This window comes from Empidonax traillii, unplaced genomic scaffold (genome assembly GCF_003031625.1).
Source record: "Empidonax traillii isolate 1590-97213 ecotype Southwest subspecies unplaced genomic scaffold, ASM303162v1 scaffold272:size679582, whole genome shotgun sequence".
In the NCBI taxonomy this organism is placed as follows: Eukaryota; Metazoa; Chordata; class Aves; order Passeriformes; family Tyrannidae; genus Empidonax; species Empidonax traillii.
Window position 1 is genome coordinate 266,293 of NW_020955465.1, and position 16,398 is coordinate 282,690.

A 16,398-nucleotide genomic window follows, 5' to 3' on the forward strand; every position below is an offset into this window, starting at 1 on the left:
GCCGTCATGCTGACTTCTCTCGTATATAGTGTTCTGGAGTGTGACAATTCTTGTTCCTGAGGTGCTAGTCCGTTTGGTTTCCTGCTGTGAAGGCTGTCGTGTTTTCTTTCTTCCTGGTGCTGTTCCGGGGGGTTGGGGAAGGGTCCTGGTCCTGCCCCAGCCGGCCCAGGGAGCGTCCCAGGCACCCCCGGGATTTGTGTATCTTGTGAATTGTGTACAGTCGCTCCCGGCCGGAGCCGGGGCTGGCGGACGGCGGGTTCAACCCAGAGGGCCCCGGGCTCGGTGCAGGCGGTATTTATTGCTAAGTTATTGGCGTTATTTATTCTGTACAGTGTCCGCCGCCTTTGTACGCGACAATAAACCGCTTCAACAGCCGCCGCCTGCGCGTCCTTTGGGGGCCGCCCGGCGCCAGGGGGCGCTGCGGCGCGCGGGGGCGGTGAAGGAGGCGGCGCGCGGGCGCTCTGGCCGGAAGGCGGAAGCGGCGGAGCCGAGCCCGGTAGCGGCAGAGGCGCGGCGGCTCCGGGGCGATGGCGGCAGGCGGTAGCCTGAGCCGCTCCGAGCGGAAAGCGGCGGCGCGCGCCGAGATCCTGCAGCAGGAGGAGCAGCGGGACCGGCGGAGACAGGTATAGCGCGGCCCGGCGCGGCCCGGCGCGACCCGCCGTCGCGGGCCGCCGTGAACCACCTGTGTGTACCGGGCAGGTGTCCCGCATCTGGAGGAAACCGCCGGCGGAGCGGAGCCCCGAGGAGTGCCAAGTGCTGAGCGAGAGCGAGGATATCGTCCGGGAGCTGGAGCGGCGCCGCAAGCGGCGCGAGCGGCTGCGGCGGCGGCAGGAGGAGGTGGGCGGCGGGCCCGAGGGAGCGGGGTGGCGATGGCGGGGAGCGGCCCCGGCCGCGGAGAGGAGCCCTGCGCTCTGGGTGGGGCCGCAGCCGCCGGGCTGGCCATTGCGAGGGAGCTCTGCAGCCGCAGCGGGCCTCGGTGAACAACTGCCGTGCCCCAGTACTGGGAACGCGGCTGCCCTCCCGGGGCTGCCCTGCGTTTGTCTCCGGTCATCCGTGCTCCAGCGGCTGCCAAGAGTGTGGCTGTGTGGGCGCGTCCCCCGGAGGGTCGATCAGCAGGTCCTGCTCTCCAGGAAGCTTTTTCCCGTGATCCTCCATGAAAAACACCCATGTCCTTTTCATTTGGAAATCACTGCTGATCATGTTTTGTTGCTTTTCCTGGGCCAAGCCCACCTTCAAACGTCCAGGGATATCCCTGTTCCCTCTGCTTCAGTAGTGCAGTGTATCTCCGAACCATGGGGACTTGCTCAGGTGTGATTTTTCAGGTGTGTGACGAACCAGAGGAGCTGAGGAGAAAGGCAGCTGAGCTGGCGGCAGCTGTGCGGAGCGCCAGGCACCTTGTCATCTACACAGGTGCCGGGATCAGCACGGTGGGTTTTGGGGGGAGCGGCCGGAGCCCCTTTGGGGTGTAGTGTTGTCTGGACTGTTCTGTGGTTCCTGAATGGTCATCCTGAGCAGATGTTTGTGATGAGCTGGGGATGCTGTGTGAGTCTGGGGCCAGCACAGTGCCCAGGCTGCATCCTGGGTCATTCCTGCTGTCCAGGAGATCCCACTGTGTGCAGCACATGCGGCCTGAGCAAGAATACACTGGTCATGCCTCACTTGAGTCCCCTCAGTGACTTTTGGTGTAAAACCTCCAGCCAGTTAGCTCAGGAACACTGTGTGTTATCAGACATGCAGGGACAGTGGGGGGTTATCGGAACTTACAAACAGCAGTTTGAGAATCGTTTGGTTTCAGTGGCCCAGGGGAAAGCAGAAGTTTGGTTCTGCCTCTTCTGATGTGACATCTGTCACCTTTGTGTGAGCTGTGAAACTCCAGTCTGCTGACACAGAGGATGGCTCAGGGCAGGGACTGAGTGCTCATGTCACCCACACATTTGCTAGAGATGCTGAGTGTGCGGTACCAGAAACCAGAGTCTGGAGAAAATGAGAAAAGGCTTAAGATTGGAGTTCTCTGCAGGGAAATGGGAAGTACCAAGGGTAAAAAAGAGCTCTGGCGGGATTCCATAATGGTAACATTGAGAAAATAAATGCTGGACGTGCAAGTGAGAATTGTAGGGTAGAAGAGAGAGAGAAAACACATGAAAAGGTTTTCTCGTGATTAGGGAACCACTCTGCTGGAAAATGAGGAATGAATGAAAAAGCAGCCATCGATGAGGTGTCTGTGGTTGTCCCGGGTGGGCCCAGGTTGGTTGTGTTTGTGTACAAGAGCTGTGACCCGCCCCCCCATCAGGCCGTGTTTTCTCTCCTGGTGACAGGCAGCTTCGATCCCGGACTACAGAGGCCCCAATGGCATTTGGACGCTGCTGCAGAAGGGCAGGAGCATCAGGTGAGGAGCCAAATTCTGAGCTGTGTGGCAGAAAACTGATACTAGAAGAGGTTAATGGCAATTCCAACTTTTTTTTTTTTTTCTCCCCCCTTGCTTCTTGTCAGGGCTGCAGACCTGAGTGAGGCAGAGCCCACGCTCACCCATATGAGCATTGCTTGCCTGCACAAGCACAACCTGGTAAGATGTTTTTTCCTCACCTCCTTCATGTTCCTCTGCCTAGGAATGATAAAACAGGGAAGAAAAATCTATTCAGGAGATTGCCTGACTACTGTTTGACTCAAGTGTAGTGTACACATCCATATAGGAAAATGTGTCTGAGTCTTCTTTAGTGAGCTCCAGGCTGCAGCTCTGGCAGTGTTTCCCCAGTGCCTTTTCTTTAACATGTTTTATTTGTACCTGGTGAGGCTGGTCTGACCACAAACTAGCCAGCCCTAGAAAAGCTCTGTTTAGCAGGAGGAGGCTTTCCACTTAGGTTTCACAAAGGTCTGTTCTTCACTCTCTTATCCTGTGGGTCCTGCTCTGATGTACAGGCTGTTGGTGTGATTTGGGACAGCACATCATCCTGCAGACACCTGCGGGGTCTGTGTGAGCTCAGCATTTTGTTCCTTTCAAGGTGCAGCATGTGGTGTCTCAGAATTGTGACGGGCTGCACCTGCGGAGCGGGTTACCCCGAGCTGCAATCTCTGAGCTTCACGGGAACATGTACATAGAGGTGAGTGGCCAGAGCAGGATGAAGTCACTGTTCAGTGGCCTAACAAGAAGAGGATGTAAACTCTTGATCCGTCAGTAGCTCAAGAGGAATTAGTACAAGGGCTTAGCTTCTGCACAGTTCCCATCTTCAGGCCATCAGGTTTGGGGTGAACTAGTTAGCAAGCACCAAACCCATCTCTGTAGCTCCTTCTCTGTACTCACTGGAGCCTTCTGTTTCTGACTCCTCTTCCTCAACCCTTCTCAGCATGTAGCCAAGGCAGCCTGCAGCTCCACGTGCTAGCTGAGGTTTTCCAAGTTGGCATCTGATCCCTGATGATCCCATCTACAGCTTCCAGCATGCTGTCCCCAAAAGTGCTTTTCTTTCGAGAGAAGTGGCTGGCCCCTGGCCTCTTGTTAGAGGGATGCTGATGATGTGATGGGTTTTCTGCTTTCATCCTGCACCAGGTCTGCACTTCCTGTACACCCAACAGAGAGTACGTGCGAGTGTTCGATGTGACGGAGCGCACGGCCCTGCACAGACATCACACGGGCAGGATGTGCCACAAGTGTGGGGCACAGTTGAGAGATACAATCGTCCACTTTGGGGAGAAGGGGACATTGAGACAGCCCCTGAACTGGGAAGCAGCAACAGAAGCTGCAAGCAAAGCAGATGTGATTCTTTGTCTGGGTTCCAGCTTAAAGGTAACTTTAGAGACTCGGTGAAGATTGTTAGCAGCATTCCCTCTTGGTGACACACCTTGGTGCTGAGCGGTTTCCTCCCAAACAGACAACTGTAAACTCTGGTGTCAGGATTCGCCCACCATCTGTGATAGTCTCTCTTCCTCCCTCTTTCCCCTCCTGGTAATACATTCCTTTTCCTCTCGCTGATACGGTTCACAGTTGCGTGTGCCTGTGGCTGTGCTGATCATCTCTGCTCTATGGCAGGTTTTGAAAAAATACCCACGGCTGTGGTGCATGAGCAAGCCCCCGCCACGTCGGCCCAAGCTATATATTGTGAACCTGCAGGTGAGAGAGAGCCTTTGGCACTGGGCACGAGCTGTGTGAGGCCGAGCTCCTGCCTGGCCCCGGGCAGAAGCCCCCACTGCTGCCCCGGGGAGCTGCCTGCAGCCGTCTCTACTGTCGCCCGCAGTGGACCCCGAAGGACGACCTGGCTGCCCTGAAGCTGCACGGCCGCTGCGACGACGTGATGCGGCTGCTGATGGCAGAGCTCGGGCTGGAGATCCCGCGCTACGACCGGTGAGCGGCCCGGGCCCTGCGCGGCGGGAGCGCCTGCCGGGGCTGCCGGCAGCGCCCACCGCCGCCCTCTCTCTCTCCCTCCGCAGGGCACGGGACCCCATCTTCGCGCTGGCTGAGCCGCTGCGCCCCGGGGAGGAAGGCACGCACTCGCGGAAGCCGGTGGCGCCGCCGCGGGAGGAGGCGCGGGAGGAGCCCCGCGAGCAGCCCCGGGAGCGGGAGGAGGCGGCGGGCGGGCGCGCCGGGGGGTGGCTCGGCCGCGGCTGCGCCAAGGGCGGCCGGCGCAGGAAGAGCCGCTGAGCGCGGGGCGGGGCGGGGCGGGGCCGCCGGTGACGGGGCCGCCGGTGACAGCGCGGCCATGCTGCGCAACGGGGCGGCGGGCGGCGGCGGGGCCGCGGCGGGCGGCGGCGGCCACCGGCCCGTGCGCGTCTGGTGCGACGGATGGTGAGTGGGGCGGGCGCGGGCCCGGCGCTGTCGCGGAGCCGCAGGAATAAACCGTGTTGGCTGCGCTGGTGCCTCCGGCTCCTCTGTCACCGCGGCGGGACGGGAACGGGGCCGAGCCCGCGAGAGAGCGGCGCCTTCCCCGCCGGTCTGCCCTGAAACGCCGGGCGAGTGGCAGCCGACGGGAGCGCCCTCGGGCTCTGGCGCCGCACGGGCCTCGTTGGGGCCGGGCCGGTTGCCCCGGGTTGCAGCCGGTACCTGCCGGGCAGGGCCGGGGGGACCCGGCCCCCGCAGCACGGGGCAGGTCACTGCGGCGGGAGGGAGCGCTGCCGCGGCCCCTGTGACCGGGTGGTATCGGCGCAGCCCAGCCCGACAGCAGGGAGACCTTCAGCCCCGGGGCAGGTTGCCCGCGGGCCCCAGCGAGGTGCCTCCCGGTGTGCCCGGGCTGACCCGGCCCTTTTCGTTCCAGCTATGACATGGTGCACTATGGCCACTCGAACCAGCTGCGCCAGGCACGGGCCATGGGCGATTACTTGATCGTTGGGGTCCATACAGATGGTAAGAGGTTTTGCCAGGTTTCACCCAGTGAAGCCCCTCAAATCACCCAGCAGCGTTAGCCCTGAGAGAACTGAGAGCTGATATGGTGAAGTTTCTTCCTACATCTGTTCCAGGAGCAGCAGTGTCCAGGAGAAAAATGTCCCTTCCCTGGGTGAGGGAGTAGAGTAACCCCTCTCATGCATTCAGAGTGAGGGTTAGGTAGGTTGGAGCTTGCAGGTTCTGAGGGGTCATCTGCATTCCATGCTGTAAAAACAATTAAACCAGTTGTAAATCAGTCTGGTTTGGCTGGTATTAGCTGCAAAACTTATGTTCCAAAAGAAGCTGCTGTGTGGAGAAAACTCATTTCAAGCCCATCTGGAATTTAAGTGACAGGAAGAAATTCTGGCATGTGAAGATGTATTTTAAATGGGTTTATGGATGCAGAATTTCTAGCATGAACTAAGCATTGTATGAAACTACTATTTAAAAGGGGAATTTTCCCTGGAGGGATGCCAGGATGCCCAGCTCATCCACCCAAGAGGAAGTATCGGTACTGGGAAGCACTAAGACTTTTGCCCTCCAAGTAAATTCCAGGGCCCTTGCTACATGTTCAGGAAATGCAACTAAATCAAAGTCTTTTCTGATCTATCTGGAGTTTCCTTGTTACCAGAGACCAGTCCCAATCTGAGGATAAGCCTGCAGTGAAGTTCACTTGCCCAGGGAATGAGTGAAGCTGCTGTGGCTGAGCGTCTCTGTAGCTGCAGGACATGCTTCTAACTGGATTTTAACTGGATTTTTTTTTCTCCCCCAGAGGAGATTGCCAAGCACAAGGGCCCCCCCGTCTTTACGCAGGAGGAGAGGTACAAAATGGTGCAAGCCATCAAGTGGGTTGATGAGATTGCTCCCGGAGCTCCCTATGTCACCACACTGGAAACCCTGGACAAGTACAGCTGTGACTTCTGTGTGCATGGGGGTGAGTGGTGTTCGAGGCAGTGGCTGTGCTGACGTGGGCCCTCAGGGGCTGCGTGCCCAGGGTGCCTTGTTGCAAACCAAGCAACATCCCAGCTGGTACTGGGGGTTGGGGTGTGCAAAGCTCTGCCTTCCCAACACCTGCACTGGGCAGCACAGCTGCTCCTGGCCTGGTGATCTGGAGAAACATGTCGGTGTGCTCAGCATCTTGAGAGTGGCCAGAGCCCTTGGTTTTAACCAGCCCTTTCACTTACCAAGGTGAAATGTGTTGTTTGACAATTATCCTGAGGTTGCCCTTAGCACCAGCAGAAATTTGTGCAAAGGGGAAAGCCATTTACAAAACTTAAATGTGAAAACACTTGAAAAGGTAAGCGTGCAGAAATACAATGATGTTTATATCTACTTATCCTGGGATGAGATCAGATTTGAAAAGCTTCTCTCTTTATCTGGTTAATAAGCTGTTCAGGGGCTTAGCCAACTGTGTGGCCAGAGACCTAGTTCTTACTGTGAACACTTCTGGTGTACAGTTGATGGAGACAACTTGAGTTCTGAGGAAACATTCTTGCTGTGGGACTCTGTCCCTTCCTGTGCTGCTGCTGACGCTCATTCAGCCTCAGCCCCTCCTCCTTGTCCCTCTGAAGAAATTTTGCTAGTTTGGCCAGGAGTAATCTTTGACTTATTTCGTATATCTCTCATCTGATCCCAGCCACCTGCTATCAATTGGCTAAGTGTTTCATTAAATGTAAATAAATCCTTAATCTTTACAAGATAGATATGCTTTTTCACGTGGGCAGGGTGGTTATAAAATTCATCATTAACTTCATTGCGTGCTCTGAACGTGTCTGCGGTACGTGACCCCTTACAGGGCTTGGTGAGGGGTTGTGGCAGTAGAGGAGTGCTCGTGGTCTCTACTCCAGCTGCCCTTATTCGTCCCCTCTGCCAAATCATTCCATGTTTCTCCCTGACCGATACCCTTGCTCCTGCAGTTTTGCCAGTTGTGTTTGTGCAAAAGCTGAGTTTGGAAACAGCTGAGCTTACCTGGGAAAGTGACAGCACCCCCACTGTTTGTGCTTCTCTCCTGGCACTCTGACCTGTGCTGGTAGTGTGTTCCCTCCTGTCTCTGTGCCCCGAGGGGAGGGTGTGGGGTTTTAGGGAAACTGAGCAGGACTGAGCCACCTGACTGTGTGGGAGCACTTGTGGGCTGCCAGTGCCTGCTCTTGCCCTCCAGCTGTTTTGGCAAAGGGAAGCCAGCTTAGCTTTCACTTGTGAAGGTTTTGTACCATCACCAAAGTAGGTGAAAGGTGTTTCGGCAGAGGAAGTTGGGAGCCATGTACCAGAGATGAAACAGAATTACCTCTGTGGAAGGGTCACAGAATGTCACTGGAAGTGCCATCATTGAGGGGCAGAATTTTCTGTTGGATGATTGTTTCATTGACTGAAAACTTGTAACATGAACTAATGGCTAAAACTAGTCCTAGAGGAGCTGAAAGGTGCTTTTTAGCTCCAAGGCAGATCGTGCCTGTTTATTGTCATTCAGAAAAAAATCAACTGTGCCTGCTGCTGGAACAGTGCAAGGGCACCTGGCTCACATTTTCTGGACTCTCTAAAAAGCAGTGGGCCAGATGGGTAATGGCATTTAACATCCAGGAATATCCTCATCTCCACAGACACAGTAGTCTCACAAACCCCTGGCATTTCTGTGGGGCACAGGACGTGTCCCTTGTGTATACACAGGGATTTGGATTGCAGAGTTCTAGTCTGGCTCACATGTGGGACCTGCTCAGCTGCTGCTTTTGTGCAGGAGGGCTGGGGGCACAGTTCTGTGGCTTTTCTCTCTCTGTAGATGACATCACCTTGACTATTGATGGCAAGGACACCTATGAGGAAGTGAAGACGGCAGGGCGATACAGGTAACCTATTGCTGCTTACCTTCTTATCCTGGTTTGGGCAGAGTTTCTGGGATTTTGTGGCTTGAAGGGAAGTCAGATGAAACACAGCTGTCTTCAGGTCATACCTCAACTTGGCTACATGTGTCAGAGCTTCAGTTGCTCTGAGCATTTTGGCTTCAGGGAAGTGGGGCAGACAGCCCTGCCGGAGGGGGCCGTCCAGTTCCTGGCAGATGCTGGTTCTGGTTTTGAAGCCTCACCAGGACTTGGCTCTGTTGGGAAGTCTGGCCAAGGGAGGTGTTCCTCACATGAGCAGCTGCCATGGCATGCAGGGGATGCAGATGGTCAGCAAATGAAATCTGTACTTGATACTAGGAGCAGGGAGAAAGAGGGCTTTCTCAGGACAGCCCCTGGTTTGGATTTATCAAGTGTCATAGGTGTTCCTGTGGTAATGCTGGGAAGACAGAGGCATACACTATCCTGTGGCTTCTGCTTCATCCTTTGCTTGTCTCCTGCAGGGAATGCAAACGCACCCAAGGTGTGTCTACCACCGACCTCGTTGGCCGCATGCTGCTCATGACTAAAGCTCACCACAGCAACATAGTGAGTCAGAGGGCTTTGGATGGGAGGTGGAGTCCAGGGCATGTGCCAGCTCTTCCCTTTTGCTGACCCAAACAGCAGTAGAGCTCCTAGGCCTGGCTCCCAGGTGCATGGAGAATGGGCAAGCTGATTATGGGCAGTGGCAGCAAAACAACCTGCTTATGTTTGCTTAAGCCTGTCTGAGATCACAGTGTGATCCCAGCACGTGCTGCTTTGGGAAGGTGTGGCAAGATAAAGACTGTGATGCCTCGTGATCGGTGTGGGCTTTGGGAACGTGAGGGGAACTGCAGGCTCGCCGACGGCCTCTCCCAGCGTGAAACAGCACAGTGCAGCCACACTGATCTGTCAGCCTGGTGCTGCCAGAGTTGGAAACTCCTCTCCCTTCCCACTGAGCTTCATCCTTCTGCCTTCTGCTGTTTCTAGTCTAATCAGACCTTTCTCGAGTCTTGTCAGCTCACTCTGTAGTTGGGGCCTAACCTAACCAGGGGAAAGTAAAGGAAGTGGTTTTATGTTGGTTAATGAGTCGATTTACTGAGTAATGAAGCAATCCATGAATGGAATCACCTGGATAACTGCAGGGACAAGATGAGGGACCCACAGGAGAATTCAGGGGCAGAGGGAGATGTTTTGGCATGCTGAGCTCTTAGATTGGCTTAGCTGTAACGTGAATTCGCACTGGGATCTCTCTAGTGCTGCTGGCTGCTGCAGAGACCCAAGCCTGGCGCTTGTGAGGGTCTTCGGCAGGAGGAGGGATGCTCTCCTGTCAGGGGCTCTCCTGGCTGAGGGAGAATGCAGATGTGCAGCACTGTTGGGCTGCAGGCTGGGCAAGAACCACCTTTGCTGGTGGTACCAGGCTGGGATCATATAAGGACACATTTTTTCTGACTCATGCTGGGACACGACTCTGGTTTAGGTATTAACCAGTTTGTAAGCATTCAGTGCCACGAATCCATGATGTACAGTTTGAGCCAGGCCTTCCCAGCACTTCCCACACACAAACATATCTTGGTTGGATGAGCTGTGTGAGTGCTTAAACATTTTGACTCTTTATCTCCCTTCAGGATGAGGACCTAGACTATCGGAAGCACACTGACAACTTTGGGAAGGTAATGTGAGTTTTGGTTGTGGACGTCTGGTTGTTGTCCTGCCTGAGAAGGATTTCCAATGTGCTCTCTGGCCTATTGCAGGCTTGTTCGTTCCTCCACACGAAGCAGTAATGTCTTGGTGAATGTCTGCTGCCCCCGTAAGGCAGTGCCTGCCGTGGGTGCGATGGGCAGGTGTGGCACAGGGCAGCACCTGAGCTGTCCTTCAGCAGGACCTGCTGAGCCTGTGCTGGGTTCTTTCCTTGCTTGTCAATTCCTTTCTGCCGCTTCCCCTGGGGCCCATGTGCCCGAGGTTCCAGCCCAGGGACAGCCTCTGTGGATGCTTTTTCCAGTGGTCGTGTTGTTTTGGAGGTGCTGCCTTGGGTTGGCCATGCTGTGCTGCAGAGCTCCGGGGTCCAGCTCTTGACTCACACTGCCTCTAAAGAGCCATCAGCCCAGTTTGTTACCCTGGGAGCTGGATTGTCCCTGGTTAGTGAGCTGCACCTGGAGATTGCGGCAGTCTTTTTTACTCACAGGGTGTATGCTGGCCTGGCTGAATCATCCTTGGTTCCCTACCACATTGGGTTCTTTGAGCAGGTAGTGTGGGGCTTGTTGCTCCATATGGCCATTTCCTGGGACTTGGATTTGGGGAGAATGGATCAGGGCACTGGGTACCCTGAATGACCCCAAGAGCTGAGCTGTCTGCATGCTGCCCTTTGCACGGCTTGCCCTGGCCTTGGCTGCAGCGTCTGCATCGTGCCAAATCCCGTGGAGTAGCTCTGGGGAGCAGAGAGGGTGACTTCAGTGGCTGTTTGCACAACTGCCATGTGGTGGGGACCGAGCTCCATCCTCGGAGCTGAGGTGATCCCCTCGCAGCCTGGCCCGACAGGTGTCCTGGGACTTGGTGGAGCGTAGGTAGGTCGTGTGTGTTTCCTGAGCATGCCTTGCCTCTCCTGAAAATTCAAGCCTGCCCTGTTGCCTTCCTCCTTCCTGAGCTTTCTTCTCAGCACCTCCTTTAGCTGGCTGCTGAGGGGATGATTTAGTCAGAGCATAAAGGGCTTTTGTGAGATTACCTAAATATTTGATGCCAGGAATGTAGAAAGTCCAAGCCGCTGGGAGTTGTGACAGTTGCCAGAAACTTCAGGCGAGCAGATTGCCCGGCTCTGTGCTCTCAGTTTTCCAAGCCCCCTCATGGAGCCTGAAAAGAAACCATGTCTGGTGTGTGTTTGTTTCCACAGGGGCCCAAAGGTCACAGTCCTTGGACTGGCGTCTCACAGTTCCTGCAGACGTCCCAGAAGATCATCCAATTTGCGTCAGGGAAGGAGCCACAGCCAGGAGACACAATCATCTACGTGGCTGGAGCCTTCGACCTGTTCCGTATCCTTGACTCCGTTTTGTTACAGCATTGGTCTGTCTTTGATATTTTCATGTTAGGAGGCACCTACCTGGATATTTGCCTTTTTTTTTCCCCTTTTCTGTAGCTGTATGTGAGGGGATAAAGGCAGGAGGGAATTCTTTCTGGCAGTTTCCTAGTCACGGGACTCTGAGAAAGGAGCTATAGCTCTTCTCTGGAGAGATCTGTGGCTATTGGAGGATTTCAGGATGGCAGCTGGGTACTCTCTGTGCTCTAGTGATTGTGGTGAGGACTGGCTGCCATAGACAAAGGCACTGCAGCAGGGCACATGGAGCTGACACTCCATCCCTGGGACAAGCTTTGAGGCTTTGCGTCAGAACATCTGGAACAGGTAGAAATTCTGGACAGAGGCAAAGCTGAATCTATGTAAGGTGGAGCTGGAAAGATCTCTGGCTTTTGCCCAGAATCCACGGAGCCTGTGGAGAGAGGTGACAGCTGTTCTTAGGACATAGGCAATGAGTAGTGCAAGAGTTAAATCCTTGGGATTCCTGTCTCCCACTGTCATTTTGCGGTGATTGTTTCTGTCTTCCTCTCCTTATTTTCCATGTGAGCTTCAACTCCTTAAACAGATCTACAGATGTTGGGCATGTAGATTTCCTGGAGAAGGTTCACCAGCTGGCAGAGAAACCCTACATCATTGCTGGGCTTCACTTCGATCAGGTTTGTGTAGAGCCTGTCCAAAGGCAGAGCAGCTTGGCCCTGTCCTCTGAGCCAGGCAGGCTGTGCTCTGGGAGACAGGACAGGGATGTGTTGGCCAATACAGGAATTTCATTTTGGGAGAGAGCGAGAAGGAAGGGTGTTGCTCTCTCTCTCTTCTGACTGTGCCTGGTGCTTTGCCACAGGAGGTGAATCGCTACAAAGGGAAGAACTATCCCATCATGAACATCCACGAGCGAACCCTCAGTGTCCTGGCCTGCAGGGTGAGTGGGTGCCTCTGTGCTGTTCCAGAAATTCCCTGGAGCTCAGTGGTGTTCACCATGAGTTCCTTGGTGTGCACTGAGAAGGCGCGTCTGTCATGGATCATTTGAGGCTGCCAGAGGTGCTGATGAGCTCCTGGGGAGGCTCTGCTGAGCTCCTGTGCTGTCCTGGCTGACCTGAGTTTGTGACCTGCCTGGTTGCTCTGCCAGGGCAGCAGAGGCTGCATGGCTCCTTGCAGACAGACATGCTGGTAGGAAACTCTGCTCCCTGCAGCAGGGGAGAAAATTCCTGAAACAGAAACATGGGGAGCCCCAGAAACGTGTGCCCTGAGCAATTAGCTTTTTGGATTTGCTCTATTGGCATGGAAAGGACATTTTTTAGGGGAACAAAAAGCTGCTGAGTGACAAGCAGTGCTGTTCCCTTATTTGAGTTCCTGACTGTATAGCAGGTGACCTGCTCAGGTCTTTTTAGGAAGTAGGTGGCCTCTGGCTTATGGTTGTTTTTTTTGTTTTTTGTTTGATTGGGGTTTTTTCAAATCTGTATTCTACCTGGTTCCTTTTCTAGTACGTCTCGGAAGTGGTGATTGGAGCTCCCTATGCTGTCACTGCTGATCTGCTGGATCACTTCAGGGTGAGTCCTTGCATACAGACGGACATGAAGATGCTGGTGTGTGATGTCTTGGGGAGGTAAAGTGATGCAAGACAACACAGGGGTGTAAGAGGCAGGTGTTCTGCTCAGTGGGTTACAGGGAGCTCCAGAGGCACTGCCAGGCTGGTGCAGGAAGGTGGCTTTGCTGGTCTCCAGGCTGTGTTTAGTGGGAGCAGTGGCAGGGAATGTCTCTGTCATCTTTTCGATCTTGTCAGCAACTTTGTGTCTTTCTCCAGGTAACACTTGTGTGTCATGGGATGACTGAGGTGGTGCCAGACAAGGACGGTTCTGATCCGTACGAGGTAAGGTACCAGCTGCTTTGCCAGCATTTGGTAGACCCAGCCTGGCTCTGGTTGAGTTCCTGGGCTGAGAAGGTGCATTGCAGAGGATGCTGCTTGGGCAGGGCTGTGGCAGATGATGCTGGTTTTTATCCACCCCTGAGGGCAGCTAGTTGGAGCAGTGTCTGCAAATCATTCCCGACATCTCCACTCTTACAGGCACTGTTTTGCTCTGCTTGTTTCTGATGCCTTCATGGCAGGGTGAGAAAATCTGTGTGCTTTGCTCTGTGCCAGACCTGGGCAGCTTCCATGTACATGTTCTACCTCTGAGGAAATCATTGTGCATCCTGCCTGGCTAGGACCAGGCAGGACCTGCCACAGCTCAGCTCAGCTGTCACTGCTGAGCTTCACACCCAGGTCCCACGTGCTTTCCTATCCCAGTGCTTTGTCTGTTCACAGGAACCGAAGCGACGTGGCATTTTCCAGCTGGTGGATAGTGGCAGCAATCTCACCACAGATCTAATCGTGCAAAGAATCATAAAGAACAGGTTGGAAGTCTTTGTCTCCCAGTTCTGTCACATACTGTTCTGTCCAGAGTGTCTGGGGATTGATTAATGGGATCAAACAGGGAGAGAAGGGGTTATCTAAAGGCACAGAGCCAGTGAACTGGTCCTTCCTCTTCCATGGCTCAGGCAGGCTTTAAGTGTGGAAATACCAGTCTGTACAGGGAAAGGAACAGCTGAATTCTGCTGTGTCAGAATGTGCTGAACAGCATTTTTTGTTTTTTCTTCTTTATTAATGATAAATTTCCTTGCTGTATCCTGCAGAAAAGAGCATGTTGCTTCTTTCAGAGCTTTGCTCTTTTAGGCCTGAGCCCTTCACCTTCAGCAACCTTGGCTCAGATCAGTGGTAAATTTGATTTTGGTGTTACAGCACTATTTGAGATGTCACAGGACAGACCAAGAACAGAATAGCAGCTTTTTCCGCAGAGGGAGAAGTAGTGTGGGAGCCCAGGACTGCAGAGTCACGTCAACAGCCATAGGAAGCTCTGGGAGAGGCTGTGGAAGACTCTGGGCCTACCAGGAGGGTTTCTGAAATGCTCTCAGAATAGAGCAGCATAGGAAAAGGCAGTGCTCTCCTGCTCCAGGTGCTTTTGTCTACAAGAGGTGTGGCTGGATGGGAATCTCACGGCATTTGTGTGATTGATGCAGGCTGGAGTTTGAAGCTCGGAACCAGAAGAAGGAAGCGAAAGAGCTGGCTGTACTGGAGGCCATGAGGAGGCTGGAGGAGGAGAAGCACTAGGCTGCAGAGGATGGATGTGTGGGCCACAGAGCGCTGCAGCCTCACCCTCTGCAGGAGCAACTGCTCTTCAGGAAGGGACCCCTGAGGGGGAGCAGTGCTGCCAGCACACAGGATGTGCTGTCCTACCCTCTACTGTCCTAGCTCCTCCTGCACTAATGATGCAGACGAGTTGGGGTCCCACTGCCTAGTTCTGTCTCTGTTAATCATACCCCATTCCCTTTCCCAGGAGAAGATTTGACAAAAAAAAATGGTTTTAATTATAACTAATGTTTTAACATGTCGATGTGCTTTTGCCTTCTGCCATTTCTGGCTCTTAGTAGGAGGGAAGTGGAGCAGTTGCCCAGGCCCCCTGCCCTGCCAGACTTGGCTGTCCTGACTGGGGTCTGCATTCCAAAGCAGCCCCTTGGGCAGGGGTGGGGGCAGCTTGACAGACGGTGAGAGTGGCCTCTGGTTGGGGGGATGTGGCCCCCCCAGTTCCTCCTGCAGCTTTTACTTAGAGCTATGGGGCCATCAGTGCTGGCTGCTGGAGGTGTTTTTGGACTTTGGGTTCCGCTGTGCTGCCTCTCCTCAGCTCCTTGCCCCTGTGCAGACCCAGAGCTGCTCCGGGTTGAGCTGGATAAGGGCAGATCATTTGCTGCTTCAGTGACGGGCAGTGGGTGGTAGCTGCTGAGGGGGCAGGTGGTGCAAGGACCCTCCATTGAGGCATTTCTCCATGTGAAAGCATGGGAACCCTGGGAGCTTCTCCCAAAGGCTCTTCCATTTGCGAGGCAGCAGGACCTGGTGCCTTGTGTGGACTGTGCTCAGAGCCCCCCTTGTTGCTGCTGCCAGAGTCCACCTTATGCCTGAGGGGTGACATGAAGGTGGGACCTGGCCAGGTGAAGTTTCCGGGTTGTTTTCTGAGGGCTGATGTGCAGCATGTGTGCCCCGGTGGTGAGATGCAGGGCCTGAGGAGGATAGATGCTGGGCTGAGCCTCTTCTGCCTCTTACATTCCAGGGTGCTGTGGTGGGTGTCCTGAGCTGCTCCTTGCACTGGGCCAGTCAGTCCTGCCAGGCTGGGTCTGGGTGTCCTCACTGTTGTAAACTTTTGTTGCTGATCATTAATAAAATGTTGAAGAGTTGTGCACTGGTCTCTTTAGGGATTGAGCCCAGGTAGCAGAATGGGGGTATAGGGATGTGTGCTAGGACCCCACAGTGCTGGGACTGAGTGTGTTCCTTGCATGGCAGCTCCTGGTCCTGGGGCTGGCACAGCAGCTCTGACTCTGAGCTGTTGGTCCCTTCCGGTGGTCTGCCAGCTGTGGAGTGCCCAAATTCACCCTCTGCAGCGCATGGCCCCCTCCCATGGGCACGGCAGAGGAGTTTGTCCTTAAGGACAAACAAACAGCTCAGCACCAGGGGGCCCTGGGGGTCTCTGGGCCATAACCCACCATGCTGGCCTTCCCCCACGGTGGGGACACTGAGCCGTGTCCCCTGCAGCAGTTGGTGGCCCTGGTGCCCACCAAGGTTCCTGCACAGGTGCAGCACCAGCAGCCTCCACCTGGGCTGGACTGTGCCAAGGATGGTACAGCAGGTCAGGGCCTTGGTGTGTCAGGTCTGCAGCGAAAGAGGGAAGCTCCTTGGCTCCTTTCCTAATGAGCATGGTGGTCACTGGGGTCAGCATGGCCCTGGGCACCCTCCCGGGGTTGGGGACTGTGGCCAGATTGGGTGCTCTGTTCCTGGCCTCACCCCTGGGGAGGAAGTGCCCACCCTATGTACCTGTCCAGGGGTGCCCTTGCAAGGGAACAGCTGCTGGGGGGCTGCTGCCACCTCCCCTTATCCCCAAGCCCATGTCCTGTTGCTGGAGGTGCCCCAGGATCTCCTGCAGCACAGGGTCAGCACGGCCTTCCTGTCCCTGGGGTGAAGGGACAGGAGTGCCATGCCTGTGGTCACTCCCTGTCCAGCCCAGCTCCTCTGTCCCCACACCGTGCCCTGCAGCCCCCAAAGGCCTCGGGCTGCC

The 16,398-nt window shown here is 55.0% G+C and overlaps 2 protein-coding genes across 4 annotated transcripts; both read left to right on the forward strand.

Moving 5' to 3' along the window:
- Positions 1-488: 488 nt before the first annotated feature.
- On the forward strand, positions 489-4,630 carry SIRT7 (sirtuin 7). Its single transcript, XM_027889794.1, has 10 exons — positions 489-623; positions 700-837; positions 1,323-1,427; positions 2,316-2,386; positions 2,491-2,563; positions 3,000-3,098; positions 3,542-3,778; positions 4,022-4,102; positions 4,227-4,333; positions 4,420-4,630. Exons 1-10 carry the CDS (start codon positions 528-530, stop codon positions 4,628-4,630), a joined length of 1,218 nt encoding a protein of 405 aa, XP_027745595.1. The 5' UTR covers positions 489-527.
- A 40-nt stretch (positions 4,631-4,670) lies between these two features.
- PCYT2 (phosphate cytidylyltransferase 2, ethanolamine) lies at positions 4,671-15,524 on the forward strand. Of its 3 annotated transcripts, XR_003571871.1 has the most exons (14): positions 4,671-4,774; positions 5,241-5,329; positions 6,120-6,281; positions 8,121-8,187; positions 8,682-8,766; positions 9,825-9,869; positions 11,084-11,222; positions 11,837-11,919; positions 12,102-12,179; positions 12,742-12,807; positions 13,062-13,127; positions 13,563-13,651; positions 14,315-14,465; positions 14,507-15,524. XR_003571871.1 is itself a non-coding variant. In XM_027889792.1 (13 exons), the coding sequence occupies exons 1-13, from the start codon at positions 4,689-4,691 to the stop codon at positions 14,403-14,405; spliced, it is 1,146 nt and encodes a 381-aa protein (XP_027745593.1). In that variant the 5' UTR covers positions 4,671-4,688; the 3' UTR covers positions 14,406-15,524. The 3 variants fall into 3 exon arrangements, 1 of the variants encoding a protein (XP_027745593.1); XM_027889792.1 differs by having other exon boundaries at positions 14,315-15,524; XR_003571872.1 differs by lacking the exon at positions 9,825-9,869 and having other exon boundaries at positions 4,673-4,774.
- The last annotated feature ends 874 nt before the right edge of the window (positions 15,525-16,398 follow it).